The following is a 17,597-nucleotide window of genomic DNA, read 5'->3' on the forward strand; positions in this document are numbered from 1 at the left end:
ACACCTTGCACACAATGCAGCTATTCAACTATGGCAGGCACAAGGATCAATAGTTATTAGAATGACTGTGATATGTTTATGCATATGCGTCTCTGCCCCTGGCTCAGCCTATCTGCTGCTGAAACTGTCATCCATGCTTTTGTTACCTCCAGACTCGACTATTCCAATACTCTCCTGGCCAGCTTCCCATCTTCCACCCTCAATAAACTTTAACTCATACAAAACTGTGCAGCCTGTGTCATATCAAGTCCCGTTCACCCATCACTCCTGTATTCTCTCAACTACATTGGTGCCTGGTCCACCAAGTCCTTGATTTTAAAATGATCATACTTGTGTTTAAATCCCTCCATGGCTTTGCACCTCGATATCTTTGTAACCTTCTCCAGCCCTACAATTCTCCAAGAACTCTCCGTTCCTCCAATTCTGACTTCTACTGCATCCCATACTCTCTTCACTCCTCCATTGCTGGCTGTGACTTCAGCTAGGCCATAAGATTTGGAGTTCTATTCCTAAACCTTTCAGCCTCTCTCCTCTCTCTCCTCCTTTAAGATGCTATTTAAAATCTATCTCTTTAACCAAGCTTTTTAGCCACCTGCCTAATGTCTCTTTCTTTGACTATCAATTTTTGTCTGATTATGCTCCTGTACATTGCCTTGTGACGTTTTAGTACATTAAAGATGCTATATAAAGGTAAGTTGTTGTAGTATAACTAATAACAAAGTTCTACAATGATGGCACTGTTTTCCTTGAGGTAGCTGACACCGTCTTTCAGAAGCTAGAACAGGTGGCGGGAGGGGTGCCCAGGTGTGTGTGGAAACGCAGTGGGTGTATTTTTGACAAAAGAAGTGTAACAAAATACTTGAGAATGTCGAGAATTCTTTGTGGGTTGTTTATAACTTATAAGCGAGTGAAGAGTTGGCCCCAAGGCAGCGAATGAGAAGTGGAACTGACATCAACCGTAGCAGGATTGGGCAGAACACCTGGGTTTGTCCCAAGAGCCTTGTATTGGCAAACAGTTTTGAAACTTACGGTAGTGCACTAGGCCAGGCTGACGATGTCATACATGATGACTGCTGTCTCTGTCGCTTATGTGTTCCGCACAGTGCAATTTATCAGCACATAACTATTTGCAAATGCGGTATAATATTCTGGGGAGTTGTAAAAGTAAATGTTGATTGTGTTTTTCCCTTTAATGTAACTCTAACTTTTCCATGGGTTCTGATTAACTTTGATTCTGCTTTAACAGGAAATGTTGAAGGATCATTTAGGTCAAACTGTGGATGAGAAAAATCATTTACAGAATCTTCTGATAAAACTGGAACAAAAAGCACTTAATGGTTCCAATTCCACAAACCAACAAGTTGAAGGTGAGCTCTTATGAATGGACCCTTTATGAATTCAGTTCCTTACAGTACGTTTTCATTGTGTAGACTTTGTGAAATTATGTGTATTTTGAAAGAGAGAGCTTGTTTTATGATTAAATACTAACCAGTTTGCAAACTGTGCAGTACCTAAACCTTGACCTGCAGCACCAATCGGTTAGGAAAGGAATTCATCCCATGCAGCCAATTTATTAACACAAGGTTGTGGGGACTAGGTGACTATTTCTTCCTGTCGGAGGGTTCAAGTGACCTCAGCTGGCTATATTGGAGGTTCTTCAAGGACCAGAGAAGCCATTTGTAATAGTTACACTTTCCCGGCCTGGGCGCATTCTCGCTGCTGCCACGGTCAATTGATGACACTCTTGTTTCTGAGTCAGTAGGTCGTGGTTTCAAGCCCCACTCCAGGACTTTAGCACCTAATCCAGTGCTGCACTGTTGGAGGTGCCGTCTTCCAGATGAGATGTTAAACTGATAACTCATTGGCTTGTTCCAGTGACACTATTCGCAGAAGAGTTCTCCCGCTGACCAACTTTCAGATGAGAACCCGTCTGCCCTCTCAGGTGGACGTAAAAGACCCCATGGCACTATTCGAAGAAGAGCAAGGGAGTTCCACCTGTGTAGGACTTACCTTAATTAAGACAGGTTTTAGCCTGTAAGATTTATCTACACTTTAGAGTTCAGACTTGAGACAAAAAAAACAACACACAGATTTGGGATGTTTCTTTTCTCACCCCTAACCAGGGGTTATCTTTACTTAGAATAATCAAAAGAAGTACAAGCAATTTGTGCATTTGATGCTATTGTAATCATTTCTACTTATTAGCCCATACCAACCTATCCCACAACGGTTACAATTGCCTATCCCTTAAGTGATTGATAGAAAGCAAAGACACTCACACAGGATTAATTCCAGCCGTTCTCAACGATCGGAAATTAACTCCCTGATTCCCTTAGTAACTGACCAGGTTACCAATTCTCTTGACTACCGCTCCTGACCTCAAGTGTTAGAGCCATTTTATACTGTTTTTCAGGATGTCTGTCCACTGTGTGCGTAATTGTCTAGGTTTAAAACAAAAGGACACTTTCACGATGAATAGGGCAGTCATTCTGTTATCTCCCTTTTCCACAGTTCCCAGACAAGTGTTTTGCAGCTATGAGGTGTTAAAATTCATGAGAAAATCTTTTGAATCCACACAGCTTTGTGGGTCACTAGAAATTGGTCAAGCCAGGTTCAGCCACCTTGGAGCAGTTTGCAAGCAGTTATTAGCAGAAAATGAGACGAAAAAATGCTGTAGTCTTACACCTGGTGTCTGGCCAATATTTGTCCTTCAACCAACATCACTAAAATAGGTTAACTGGTCATTTATCTCATCGCTAGTCATGGGACCTTGCTGTGCACAAATTAGCTGCCGTGTTTCCCTACATAACGATAGTGACTGTACTTCAAAAATAATTAATTGGTTGTAAAGCACCTTAGGACACTGAGGATGTGAATCGCACTATATAAATCTTAAGTTCTTTCTATAGCAGCAGCTGCATAGCGAATGTTTTTTCTAGGTTCTCTTGTGGCATAGGCTTGCATTACTTTTTCGAAACTTATTTCCCTTTTTGCCTACTTAGAGCTGCAGAGCCACAACCAGCAGCTGCGATGCGAGATTGACAATCTGAAGCACCAGGTCAAGTGTTACACCAAAATCCAAGAACTGACTGATAAGCTGCAGGAAAGCCACAGGTAGCAGCGACTCGACCGGGGCATCGGTTCTTAAACCCACGCACTATTGAATCCTGTCACGTCACTGTACAAAACAAAAATGACACACTCAATCCTTTTGCTGAATTTTTCCAAAAGTGAGTAAAAGATTGCATCCTTTACACACTGCTGGAATGAGCTGGTATTGCACCAATTCCCTGGGGAAAATTACATCACAGGATGACTGTCCTTTAAAGATGTTTTGCGGCATCGCCACCTCACGTTAACCTTTCCACCCTCGCAGTGCCCTTGAGTGTCAGTGCATCAACCAGGTCTCCCTTTCCTCCCTCCTCATGACTTGGTCAGTCCACAGTGGTCTGTGGAGGATGCGATCTGTGGAAGAAAGGTTAGCAACCTTGTAAAGTCGTCTTTATCCTCTTAATGAGTGTCCACCACACACCCATATGACTTCCTCAAGCCTTGCAGGGAGTGCAAATAATTAATATGCTGTCTTTTTTTCAGGAAATAACTTGAGGCAAAACAGGATTTTATCGACTGCCCGGGGATAGGTCAAGCAGGGACACAGAGGGGATACCTCCGGTGTCGGAATGTCACAAAACATTTCAACATCTTAAGGGAGGTTGTCCCTTTATGATTTTTTCCCCCCCAGAAATGTGGGCCAGGACTGGTCAACTCCAGAGCTCTCTGAAGGATGCTCATTAGAAGAATGAAGACCCTACAAGGGAGATAGTCCTCCTTTGTGCATTTTGTAGTGTACAGTTAGATCTGGTTACCCAGTGGAGAAATATTTTACGAGTACTTCAAGGACACTGCAGCCTGTGCCAAGCTCCTAAAGGAAACAAGTTAATGATAGGGGGAAATACTTTTGGCTTGGATTACTTCACCACTTGTTTATTCCAAATTATTTTTAAATCAGTGTCCATTTTCAGATAGCTCAGTAGTTGAAGGGCTGCTCTGTCAATCAGAGTTTGTATCCATTTCAATTAAGATGCCACACTCCAAGGATGCCAGCTGAGGAAATCTTCGCATCAATCCAGTTCTGCTTCTGAGCAGGTTTTGCAGGGTTCCCACCAGCAGCATCCATCAGAGTACTCCATAAATGCACCGGCAGTGACCTGTTCAGTGGGAGTGTGGATTGGAGAATGGGGCACTGCTCTTGACTCCAAAAGTGCCAAAAATATATATATATATATATATATATATTTGGAAGCCTCACAAAAAGTGATCGAGTACCTCATTCAATGCAAATGTCGTCATAAGTGCATGTACAGTTTCAGGAGTTTGTCCCCAGCATTGTTTGCTCATATCGGTGTCAGCTGAGGCTCAGTGGTAGCATTCTTACGTGTGAGTCAGAAGTTTGTGGGTCCAAGCCGAACTTCAGAGACTTGAGCACCTAATCCAAAAGGGCATTCCCAGTGCAATAATGCAGGAGTGCTCGACCGTCATGGGTATTGTCTTGATGAGATATTAAACTGACATCTTCCTTCTCAGGTGGACGTAAAAGTTCCCATGACACTATTTCAAAAAGGAGCAGGGGAGTTCTCCCTAGTGTCCTGTCCAATATTTATCCCTCAACCAAAAGAAATAGATTATCTGGTCATTACCACATTGCTGTTTGTGGAACCTTCTTGTGCTCCAAAGGTACTTAATTGGCTGTAAAGTGATTTGGACGTTCTGAGGTTGTGAAAGCCACTGTATGAATGCTTTCATATAAAACAGGCACATTGTTAATGATTCAGGTTATTGATCTTTCGCAAGAACTGGCAAAAGTTAGAGATGTAACCAGTTTTAAGCAAGTACAGAGGCAGGAAAAGGGGGAGAAGAGGAAAGAACGAAAGGGAAGGTCTGTGATCGGGTGGAAGGCAGGAGGGATTAAATGACAAAGGGGAATGATAGTACGAGCAAAAAGGAATGGTAATGAGACAAGTAAAGAAACAAAAGACACGAGCAAAATACTGCGGATGCTGGAAATCTGAAATAAGAACAGAAAATGCTGGAAATACTCAGCAGGTCAGGCTGCATCTGTGGAGAGAGGAAGAGGACTAACATTTCAGGTTGATAACCTTTAGATGAGTTGAGGTTAACTATATCTGCTATTATAAAGGCCAAAAGAGTACTGTGAACAGGTGCAGTAACGACACAAAGGGGGTGAAATTCAATAAGGTCCGAAAACAGGCGCATGCTCAGCAGGGGCCCAATTTCGAGTTGCTGGAGCAAGGCTGCCTTTACTTAAAGCTAGCCTGTTCCTTTTCAAGGCAGTCTCTAGCCCTTAAAGTTGAACTACCTTCTGTAAAAAAAAATCCTTTAGAATTAAGCAGTCTGCAGCATTTTCTGTTCTTATTTCAGATTTCCAGCATCTGCAATGTTTTGCTTTTTTACAGATTGAACCTCCCTGATCTGGAACCCTCAGGACCTGGCCTGTTCTGGATAAAGGATTTTTCCGGACGAGGGGTGGTCACGTTAAATTGGATTGTACAGATACTGAGCAAGGGGATATGGGGCTGGGAGTACGGCAGAGAGATCATGGGGGACGGAGGGGGAGGGGGGGGGGGCGGGGGTGGTGAATCGCGGGGTCACGCCAACATTGCTCTGTGTCGACACAGCCAATAAGAGATAGACAGGTCATCCATCTCATTTGCTGTTTATGGTACCTTGCTGAGTGCAACTTGGCAGCTGTGTGTGTCAATGCAACTGGTGACTGCACTTTCAAAAAAGTAATTAATTGATTGTGAAGCACTTTATAATCTTGTGAAACTGCCATGAGGCACAAAATAAATGTTAGTTGTTTCTATACCTGACTAAGCTTCCCCCCCCCCCCCTACACAACACAATGGGAATATGAACACCACCATATACTACCTCAGCTACCGTGCATGTCTGTCTATCCTTCCATCTGCTGCAACCCTAATAGTTCTGGGCTACATTCAAGTCATATCCCATAATTTTATTTCCCTAATACTAATTTGTATATGTGTGTCTATTGTTTACTGATGGTATTTGGTCCGTGTCTACCAAAGCCTAATCCTGTACTCTTTCTTATGGAGGACTGAGTGTTGGTTGCAGGCTGCTGCTCATCAAGGAGACCTCTTGGGATACTTGTGCACCCCTACCTCCTAGCACTGAGACATTATTTGACTCTGGAGCCGCTGGCTGCACTTCAGAAGCTTCGTTGGCTGGCTTCCTGATGCTGCCCACTGCTGGTCACTTTAGTCCTTGCAAGGGTCTGGCTGGGTGTGACCAATGTGGTGCTGCTTGAGAGCTAGCTGCCTCCCCCTGCCCTGGTCTGGCTGCTGCCTGCTTTAGCACATGCAAGGATCTGGATAGGAACAGCATTTGTTCAAAATTATGAGGGGTTTTGATAGAGTAAATAGGGAGAAACGGTTTCCACTGGCAGGAGAGTTGGTAACCAGAGGACACAGATTTAAGTAATTGGCAAAAGAGCCAGGAGGGAGATGAGAATTCTTTTTACACAGAGCGTTGTTGTGGTCTGGAATGCACTGCCTGAAAGGGTGGTGGAAGCAGATTCAAAATGGGATTTATACTTGAAAAGGAAAAAATTGCAGGTTTATGGAGTAAGAGCAGAGGGAGTGGGACTAATTGGATAGCTCTTTCAAACAACTGGCCAGCAATGATGGGGTGAATGACCCCCTCTATGCTGTATGATTCTATAACAGACCCATGGCTCAGTGGGTAGCACACTCGCCTCTCACTCAGAAGGTTGTGGGTTCAAGTGCCACTCCAGTGACTTGAGCACAAAGATCTAGGCTGATACTCCAGTGCAGTGCTGAGGGAATGTTGCGCTGTTGGAGGTGCCATTTTTCGGATGAGACTTTAAACTGAGGCCCCGTCTGTGCTCTCAAGTGGACGTAAAAGATCCCATGTTGCTATTTCGAAGAAGAGCAAGGGAGTTATCCCTGGTGTCCTGGCCAATATTTATCCCTCAATCAACATAACAAAAACAGATTATCTGGTCATTATCATATTGCTATTTATGGGAGCTTGCTGGGTGCAAATTGGCTGCCGCGTTTCCCACATTACAACAGTGACTACACTCCAAAAAGTACTTAATTGGCTTTAAAGCACTTTGAGACGTCCGGTGGTTGTGAAAGGTGCTTTCTAAATGCAAGTCTTTTCTGGTACCATTGAGAGTCTGAAGTCTGCCATCAAGGATCTCTCCAGTCACCCAGTCACGTGAGGACAACGGCCTCTGGGCTTAGGACCTCTGTCTGCACTGGCTCTCCTGCTGATGGCTCTAGTGTTGCCACACGTACTGTTTGGTTCCATCCAAGACTTCCCCAGTTTCCCTTTCTCCCCCGCCCCCACTCACATCTTGAACCCAATCCCATTGCACTCTCCTGATTACTGGTCACAGTAGCTCTGAAAGAAGAGACAATTTCAAAAATAAAAGTGCATTTCCCATCTCAGTAATCGGGTTGGTGTCTCTTCCACCCCCTACATCTCCCCCCTCTTTACAATAGAATCTCTCGCTCTTTCCTCCTTCACCCTGATTCTCTTCCCACAATAGGATGTCTCTATTTTATCTCTGTGTGCTGCCTTTGTAAAGAGTGTTCCTACTCCTTCTTTGGACCCAGGAACTTGGGATCCTTCTCCTTCCTGAAATTTATAAACTGTGACTCCAGAAAAGATTCAACTGTTGCAGCTCCAGCTGAATCTTTGCGGTAACAGGATCGATTGGTTCACATAAAAATAACAGTGGTTTGGGGACCTCGGGCTCTTTAATATTAATAGGGAGAGACAGGGAGACTTGGCTGCATCGCAGTCAGTGTATTATTCAGGCAACCACTTAATTCCTGCAATTTGGTGTAGGACTAAAGGCCCTCGAGGAGCCAGTCGCTCCTGTATTCATTTTCTATAAACAATTTTAGAATTCTACATTCACATTTGTTAAGTAGTCATTTAACCAAAAGCGCTCAGCAAGGAAAAACAATCGCAGAGACCAGGTTATTGCTTTTTCCCATAAAGATTCCCAATTATTCAGAAAGACTTGCCTTTATAAATTCCATTATTAGCCCTCTCAGCATTATCAGATATAATGAATTGTTTTGAAGTAAAGTTGGCAAACACAGTTACCAATTTGTTCACAGCAAGATCCCACAATGAATCAACCATGTATTGGTTGATGAATGTTAGCCAGGACACCGGGGAGAAGTCTCTTGCTCTTATGGGAACAGGAGTAGGCCATTGAGCCTGATCCGCCGTTCAACGAGATCCTGGCTGATCTGTATCCTGGCTCCATATCCCTTTGTACCCTTGGCTAGCAAAAATCCTATTGATTTCAAATTCTAAACGACTGATTGAGATAACATCTACTGTTTTTTTTTATATGAGAGTGCCACCCTTCTACCATTCTTTGTGTAAATAAATGTTTCCTAACATCTCTCCTGAATGACCCAGCTCTGATTTTAAAGTTATGTCCCCTTGTCCTAGACTCCCCAGCAGAAAAAGATTTTTCTCTATCTAGCCTATCAATTCCTTTCAACATTCTAAAACCTCAATCAAATCATCCTTTAACCTTCTATATTCCAAGGAATGCAAGCTAGTTTATGTAATCTATCCTTGGAGCTATGATAACATCCTGGTGAATCTGCGCAGTATTCCTTTCAAGGACAGTATATTCTTTCTAAGGTGCAGTGCTCAGAACTTTGCACAGTACTGCAGATGTGGTCAAACCAGGGCTTTGTCATCCATCAAAATCGAGGAAGACTTGCTTCCACTCTAAAAGTGAGTTCTCAGGTGGCTGAACAGTCCAATACGGGAATTACAGTCTCTGCCACAGGTGGAACAGACAGTTGTTGAAGAGAATGGTGGGTGGAGAGCCTGGTTTGCCGCACGCTCCTTCCGCTGTCTGCGCTTGCTTTCTGCACGCTCTCAGCGATGAGACTCGAGGTACTCAAACGCTCTCCCGGATGCTCTTCCTCCACTTCAGGCGGTCTTGGGCCAGGGATTCCCAGGTGCCGGTGGGGATGTTGCATTTTATCAAGGAGACTTTGAGGGTGTCCTTGAAACGTTTCCTCTGCCCACCTGGGACTCGCTTGCCGTGTTGGAGTTCTGAGTAGAACACTTGCTTTGGGAGTCTTATGTCGGGCATGCGGACGATGTGGCCCGCCCAACAGGTGGCTTTGTATAGCTGTAGCAAAACTTCCTCCTTCTTTATATTCTAGCCCTCTAGAACATTCCACTAGCCTTTTTGATTATTTTTTGTACCTGACCACTACATTTTAGTGATCTGTGTCCATGGACCCCTAAATCTCTTTGGACCTCCACTGTGGCTAACTTTTCACCATTTACAAAAATACTCGGATGTTCTTTTTTTGGTACAAAATGGATGACCTCACACTTACCTGTGTTGAAATCCGTCTGCCACAGTTTTGCCCACTCACTTAACCTATCACTGTCTCTCTGTCATTTTATGCACCCATCCACAGTACTTACTATGCCACCAATCTTTGTGTCATCGGCAAACTTGGATATATGACTCTCATATTGTGTTATCGAAGTCTTTGAAATGGTGCCATGGAATCTTTAACATCCACCGGAACAAGCAAACGGGGCCTCGGTTCAGTGACTCATGTGCAGACGCTATCTTTGGAAATGCAGCGCTCCCTCAGTACTGCACTGAAGTGTCAGCCTAGATTATGGGCTCAAGTCTTGAACTGGAGCTTGAACCCACAACTTTCCCACTGATACAACATATCAAGAATACTAAAACCAATGCCACATAGCTAGCACATTCCACAGGGTACCCTCCATAGACCTTGCATATCCACTTTACATAAAGGGAAAGTGTGCAGAGAAATCTTTAAACTACAGACATCTAAAAATAGTAGATTAGAAAAATGAAATCTGGGTTCATAACTATGCGTTCAGAAGAAATGCTGTACATAATTAAATGATTCCCCTTGCAGTTGCTTCTTCATGCACTGAAATCTTGGTCAGTCCCAAGAAAAGTCAAATCGATAGTAAATTTGTATCTTCAGGCAGTACATTGAGTATTTTGAGTGTAGATGTAGCATATAAATGATCAGTTTGCCATTAAATTGATTGCCAGTGTGCACTACATTCGTGATTCTGAAGGTGTTGAATACCGCAAGTTCCCTTTGAATTATAGGCATTTGCACACAGATGTAAAGGTATTCATGTGGCAATGCTCCTGAGGATTGTTCGAACAATAACAATGATTTTGAAGAGTGCAGAACAAGACAAGTAACGCTCTCTTATAAACGCTCAATAAATTGTTTGCAGTATCCAGGGCTTTACATAAGAACATAAGAAATAGGAACAGGAGTAGGCCATGCGGCCCCTCGAGCCTGCTCCGCCATTCAATAAGATCATGGCTGATCTGATCAAGGACTCAGGTCCACTTCCCCGCCTGCTCCCCATAACCCCTTAGCCCCGTAACGTTCAAGAAACTGTCTATTTCTGTCTTAAGTTTATTCAATGTCCCAGCTTCCACAGCTCTCAAGCAGCGAATTCCACAGATTTACAACCCTCTGAGAGAAGAAATTCCTCCTCATCTCTGTTTTAAATAGGCAGCTCCTTATTCTAAGATCATGCCCTCTAGTTCTAGTCTCCCCCAGTAGTGGAAACATCCTCTCTGCATCCATCTTGTCAAGCCCCCTCATAATCTTAAATGTTTTGATAAGACCACCTGAATTCCAATGAGTAGAGGCCCAACCTACTCGACCTTTCCTCATAAGTCAACCTCATCACCCCTGGAATCAACCTAGTGAACCTTCTCTGAACTGCCTCCAATACCAAGTATATCCTTTCGTAAAAATGGAAACCAAAATGCACCTCCCGACTCCTGATCTCGTGGCCTTTATCGGCCTCTCCGACCCCGGACTCTCGCCTCAGCGACGCACCTCATGCACAAATACCTCCAGGTCGCGCTGTACTGTGGCACTTTTCATTCTTTCTCCATTTAAATAATAACTTGCTCTTTGATTTTTTTTCTGCCAAAGTGCATGATCTCACACTTTCCAACATTATACTCTATCTGCCAAATTTTTGCTCACTCACTTAGGCTTCTCATCATCATCATCATCATCATAGGCAGTCCCTCGGAATCGAGGAAGACTTGCTTACACTCTTAGCATGAGTTCTTAGGTGGCTGTACAGTCCAATAGGAGAACCACAGTCTCTGTCACAGGTGGGAAAGATAGCCGTTGAGGGAAAAGGTGGACAGGGAGCCTGGTTTGCAGCACGCTCCTTCCACTGCTTGCGCTTGATTTCTGCATGCTCTCGGCGACGATACTAGGGGAGCTCAGCGCCCTCTCAAATGCACTTCCTCCACTTAGGGCGGTCTATGGCCAGGGACTCCCAGGTGTCAGTGGGGATGTCGCACTTTATCAGGGAGGCTTTGAGGGTGTCATTGTAACGTTTCCTCTGCCCACCTTTGGCTCGTTTGCCATGGACGAGTTCCGAGTAGAGCCCTTGCTTTGGGAGTCTTGTGTCTGGCATGCGAACTATATGGCCTGCCCAGCGGAGCTGATCAAGTGTGGTCAGTGCTTCAATGCTGGGGATGTTGGCCTGGACGAGACACTAATGTTTGTGCGTCTGTCCTCCCAGGGGATTTGCAGGATCTTGCGGAGACATCGTTGGTGGTATTTCTCCGGCGACTTGAGGTGTCTACTGTATATGGTCCACATCTCTGAGCCATACAGGAGAGCGGGTATTATTACGGCCCTGTAGATCATGAGCTTGGTGACAGTTTTGAGGGACTGGTCTTCAAACACTCTTTTCCTCAGGCGGCCGAAGGCTGAACTGGTGCACTGGAGGCGGTGTTGGATCTCATCGTTAATGCCTACTCTTGTTGATTGGAGGCTCTGAAATAGGGGAAGTGGTCCACGTTGTCCAGGGTCACGCCGTGGATCTTGATGTCTGGGGGGGCAGTGCTGTGCGGCGAGGACAGGCTGGTTGGGGACCTTTGTCTTACTAATGTTTAGCGTAAGGTCCATGCTTTCATACGCCTCGGTAAATACGTTGACTATGTCCTAGCTCGACGACAGAGGTTGGAGTGGTCTTGGACCTGGCCTGGAGATGGCGAAGGTTGAACAGCTTCCCACTGATTCTGTAGTTTAGTTCCACTCCAGTGGGGAGCTTATCAACTGTGAGGTGGAGCATGGCAGCGGCGCGAATGCACAACCTCATCTCGCTCATCTGGAGGGAGGAGAGCATGCCAGGAGATCTTAAGAGATGCAGTGATCGCGACCATCTTTAAAAAAGGGGACAAGTCCGACTGCGGCAACTACAGAGGAATCTCTCTGCTATCAACTACTGGGAAAGTCGTCGCTAGAGTCCTCCTCAACCGTCTTCTCCCCGTGGCCGAGGAGCTCCTCCCGGAGTCGCAGTGTGGATTTCGTCCCCTCCGGGGCACAACGGACATGATTTTTGCAGCGCGACAGCTGCAGGGAACAGCGCCAGCCCTTATACATGGCCTTCTTCAACCTTACAAAAGCCTTTGACACTTAGGCTTCTATCATAACACTATATAACAGGAATTTCTATGTGCCTGAGAGAGTCACTTCCAAAGAATGCTGAAATACCTTTGTGTGCTAGCTCAATAATCTCTTGCTAATGATTATTAATGCTTGCCATGCCATTGATGCACAAATTTTGGCCAGCTCACTCATTACCATTTGTGGTAGGCCAATTCTGTTCCCTGAAGATTAACTTGGTAATATGTAATATATGTGATTATAACTAAGATTCATGTATGTAAGAACCACCTGATTATGATAATTCATGCAAACTTCTACCATGAAAACAGCCATTTTCTCGTTGACCTGTTTTCGGCTTACTAATTCTGATCATATTTCCTTTAATTTTTTTGTATTAAAGAAACAACAGGTATAATTTCTCTTCCAGCCCCCTCCTCCCAACTACCACTGCACTCCATTCTTAACCAAGAGAACAGACAAGCAATCTGCTTCAATCCAGTCCTTGGCTTTGATGATAATGGATTGAAATAAAGCACCCAGTAATTCTCAGCCCTCTTCCTAATGGAAAGAAAGAACATGTACCTTTAATGATCTCCGGACATCCCAAAGTATTTCAAAGCCAATGAAGTACTTTTGAAGTGTAATCATAGTTATAACATTGGGAAATGTGGTAGCCAATTTGCGCACAAGGCCCCACCAACAGCAATGAGGTAAATGACCAGATCATCTTTTGTTTTAATGATGTTGGTTGAGGGTCAAATTTTGGCTACAACAACAACTGATATTTATATAGTGCCTTTAACGTACTGAAACGTCCGAAGGCACTTCACAGGAGTATTATGAGATACAAAATTTGACACTAAGCCACATAAATAGAAATGAACGCAGGTGACCAACAGCTTGATCAAAGAGGTACGTTTTCAAAATGCGGTCATGTCACGAAAAATCGGCCTCCACTCCGCAGCGTGACAGCTGATATTCGCCGGTAACAGGCCTTAAGGGAAGGGACTATTTCAACCCCTAGCCTCTTCCTACTCTTGTGTAGTTTAAATGCATGTACTTTAATCCTCTTCAATCTGTCAAACTGAAACAATCTTATCAGTCGCCCTTTTGTTATTTTATAGACCTCTATCTGGTCATCTCTAAGTCTACGCTGCTCTAAAGTAAAGGCATTGTCAGTTTAAACCCTGGTTGATATTTTTCCCCTTTTTCCTAGCCCAGGGAGGCTGAGACAGGGAACGAGTGTCCCTGAGTTTGAACCTGGGACTGTACTGGTTTGCATGGTTTAATCCTGGTGCCTTCACCCACTAGACTATTGCAGGCATTCATCCAGATATTAATAGTAACTGGCACAAACTTTGGACAAAACACATGTTGCCTAGGCGAATGTAATAAAACTCCTCCACTCATTACCCTTGTAGAATTTAAAAATACAGTTCTTTGAGTAGTTAACCTTGCCTTAGCTAGACAGAAAGGAAGTGATAAAGAACTATAATGAAACCATAGTGTGAAGTAAGGAGCCAAACAGGTAAGATCGGTCTTTCGAATGAGGTGTTAAACCGAGGCCCTGTCTGCTCTCTCAGGTGGACATACAGGATCCCATGGCACTATTTCGAAGAGGAGCAGGGGCATTCTCCCCAGTGTCCTGGCCAACAGTTATCCCTCAACCAATATCACAAACAGATTATCTGGTGATTATCACATTGCTGTTTGTGAGACCTTACTGTGCACAAATTGGCTGCTGCATTTCTTACATTTACAACAGTCACTACACTTGAAAATGTACTTCATTGGCTGTATGACACTTTGCCATGTCCTGAGGTTGTTAAAGGCACTACAGAAACACAAGTTTTTCTTTTTATTCTGCTTCCAGCTGCCACTTGTACTCTCTACCCGGGCCTAGCTGCTTAATGGACCTAGCTGCATTAATGACAAACAAATTTGCTCAGAATCAAAATTTAAAATACAATATAAATGTTCATCTATCTTAACAAAAAAACCTTTAAAAAAAGAATCAATTTGGGATGGATTTGAATAATTCATTGCTGAACTGTTGCATGCTTACATTTGGCTCATATACAGGTGCAATGTCCCGAATCCGGAACTGCAAAAAACGGAATTGTCCAAAAAACGACCAGTTTGCACGTAACTGATGGAGTTGTCTGAGAACTGAACATTTTGAGGCAAAACCCCAAATTCCGACCCGGCTTCAGTCGAGGATTTCAGACAAGAAAATCAAGACTGGAATCCGGAATCCTCAACCGAATCCGTGCCGGATTTTGGGTTTTGTCGGATTTCGGACCTCGCCGCTCAAAACCCAGCACGGATTCAGTCGAGGATTCCGGATTTCAGACAATTGATTTTCTTGTCTGAAATCCGGAAAACCCCAAAACCGTAACTGACTCGATCCCGATGATTCTGGATTTTGGACATTGTACTTGTACTACAAACATAATGACGGGTGTATTCAGTCTTTGATCGCGTGCATGTATGCACTGTAGCCACTCGCATGCTCCAACCATCTAGAATCTGGAGTATTCCCACATCCCAACCCACAAGTGTTCCCAGGTTCAGACTAAATTTGTGAGTGCACATCCTCCTTAAAATTCCCAGGTCCTGGCCCAATGTTGCCCAATAGAAATTGCTGATGAGCCACAGTTGCGGCTACAGTTACACCATTTTAGCTACAGCTACTAATTTTACTACAGAAGATGAGAGAAATTGTTTCAGAACCATTTTCTAATGAATGAGAGTTGATTTCTGTCAAGGAACTTCATGCACTCTTCTGCGAATCCACTCTGAGAATACAACGTCTCAAATCTGCCTGTCCAAAAATCGGAATTGTCCGAAAACTGTACATTTTTGAGAAAATCCCATTTGATATTCGGTAAAATAAAATCCGGAATTATTGTTCAAAAACCGGCAGGCGGACTAGTTATCGGCTTCACCGCTATGTTTTAAATGGCGTGTGATTGGTCCGAGCCTTGCCAAATGACCCTTGACCCACACCACCATTAGTACTTTGTCTGTCTCTGTAGTTTTGTCCCAAATCTGGAAAAATCCACAAACCGGCACAGTCTCGGGCCCGAGGGTGCCGGATTTGAGACGTTGTACCTGTAGAAATGTTCTGGCAAATTTGGAATGCACATGTTCGAAAATATCTCTTCAAATTATGGCCCTTATTTCCAGTGAACAATCTTGTGCACATTGGCTTCTGGTCATTTTCCACATGATCAAACAGAATTACCCGTTCATCACCCGATCACGACCGTTTTTCACTGGAGGGTCAGACTCACCCCTGATCTCCATCCACACCCCCTCTCTCTGCAGACTCGACCCTCCAGACCTCCCTTTCCTCTCCCTCCAGACCTCCCTTTCCTCTCCCTCCAGACCCGTCCCCCCTGCTCTCCCTCCAGACCCGTCCCCCCTGCTCTCCCTCCAGACCCGTCCCCCCTTCTCTCCCTCCAGACCCGTCCCCCCTGCTCTCCCTCCAGACCCGTCCCCCCTGCTCTCCCTCCAGACCCGTCCCCCCTGCTCTCCCTCCAGACCCGTCCCCCCTGCTCTCCCTCCAGACCCATCCCCCCCCCGCTCTCCCTCCAGACCCGTCCCCCCCCCGCTCTCCCTCCAGACCCGTCCCCTCTGCTCTCCCTCCAGACCCGTCCCCCCTGCTCTCCCTCCAGACCCGTCCCCCCTGCTCTCCCTCCAGACCCGTCCCCCCTGCTCTCCCTCCAGACCCGTCCCCCCTGCTCTCCCTCCAGACCCCCCCTCCCTCTCCCTCCAGACCCCCCCTCCCTCTCCTCTCCTTCCAGACTCCCCTCTCTACCTCCAGACCTGCTCCTGCTTTCCCTTCAGACCCGGCTGGCTCTTCAGCCAGAATGAGGTTGGGCACTGCTTTCCCTTTGCCATGACGTGCCCTGTTGAAGCTGCTCATTATTGGCTGGGCTTGCTTTGTTCTGCTAGTCTGGAGTGGTCGATCTGGTCGTGATGACAGCACACCTCTCCAAAAAGCACACCATTTTAACACATGACCAATAAGTAGCAATCAAGGAAATAAAGCAGTCAAACGCTTTACTCGTGCACTCTGCTTTTCATCTTTCCATTTTATCTCAACAAACGCACATAAAGGTTAAAGTACACATGCTCAGGGTAAATATTCTTAGTGTGGAGCTGTTGGGCTGCAAGGGTGCGAGGAGCTACACTATAAGACAAACACTTCTTTCAGACTCCCCTTCTGCTCCGAGACCTGGAGAGCATATCCCTGTTGCTGGGATAATCCATTGGCTGCCTAGTGCAGGAGTTGCCCAGATTTCTTACCTGGGTAGTTACACTCGCTATACAGCGGAGCCTGTGTTGTTAGTCTTGTAGCTTACCTAAGAATTAGGAGCAGGATTAGGCCTTACAGTCCCTCAAGCCTGCTCTGCTATTCAATAAGATCATAGCTGATCTACGACCTCAACACCACTTTCCTGCCCTATCCCCATATCCCTTGATTTCCTCTTGAGTCCAAAAATCTATCTTTCTTAACCTTGAATATACTCAACGACTGAGCATCCACAGCCCTTTAGGGCAGAGAATTCCAGAGATTCACAACCCTCTGAGTGAAGAAATTCCTCCTCATCTCAGTCTTAAAGGGCCGACCCCTTATCCTGAGTATATGGCCCCCAGTTCTGGACTCTCCAGCCATGGGAAATAATCTCTCAGCATCTATCCTGTCAATTCCCCTCAGAATTTTATATGTTTCAATGAGATCTCCTCTCGTGCTTCTAAATTCCAAAGAGTATAGGTCTAATCTACTCCATCTCTCCCCAGGGATTAATCTAGTGAACCTTCGTTGAACCGCCTGTAAGACAAGTTCTTTAGATAAGGAGACCAAAAACTGTACCCAGGTGTGGTCTCACCAAAGCCCTGTACAATTGTAGCAAGACTTCCTTACTTTTGTACTCTAACCCCCTAGTAATAAAGTCAACATGCCGTTTGCCTTCCTAATTGCTTGCCGTACCTGCATGCTAACTCTGTGTTTCGTGTACGAGAACACCTAAATCT

The 17,597-nt window shown here is 45.0% G+C and overlaps 1 protein-coding gene across 2 annotated transcripts in view; it reads left to right on the forward strand.

Moving 5' to 3' along the window:
- Positions 1 to 17,597, forward strand: part of cep72 (centrosomal protein 72) — a 230,603-nt gene that overhangs the window by 202,017 nt on the left and 10,989 nt on the right. For both annotated transcript variants that reach the window (XM_070880485.1, XM_070880486.1), the window contains 2 exons: positions 1,247 to 1,367; positions 3,003 to 3,114. In XM_070880485.1, coding sequence (XP_070736586.1) covers positions 1,247 to 1,367; positions 3,003 to 3,114 — 233 coding nt within the window. The remainder of the gene's footprint in view (positions 1 to 1,246; positions 1,368 to 3,002; positions 3,115 to 17,597) is intronic.

The sequence above is a fragment of the Pristiophorus japonicus genome, chromosome 5, assembly GCF_044704955.1.
Source record: "Pristiophorus japonicus isolate sPriJap1 chromosome 5, sPriJap1.hap1, whole genome shotgun sequence".
Lineage (NCBI taxonomy): Eukaryota > Metazoa > Chordata > Chondrichthyes > Pristiophoridae > Pristiophorus > Pristiophorus japonicus.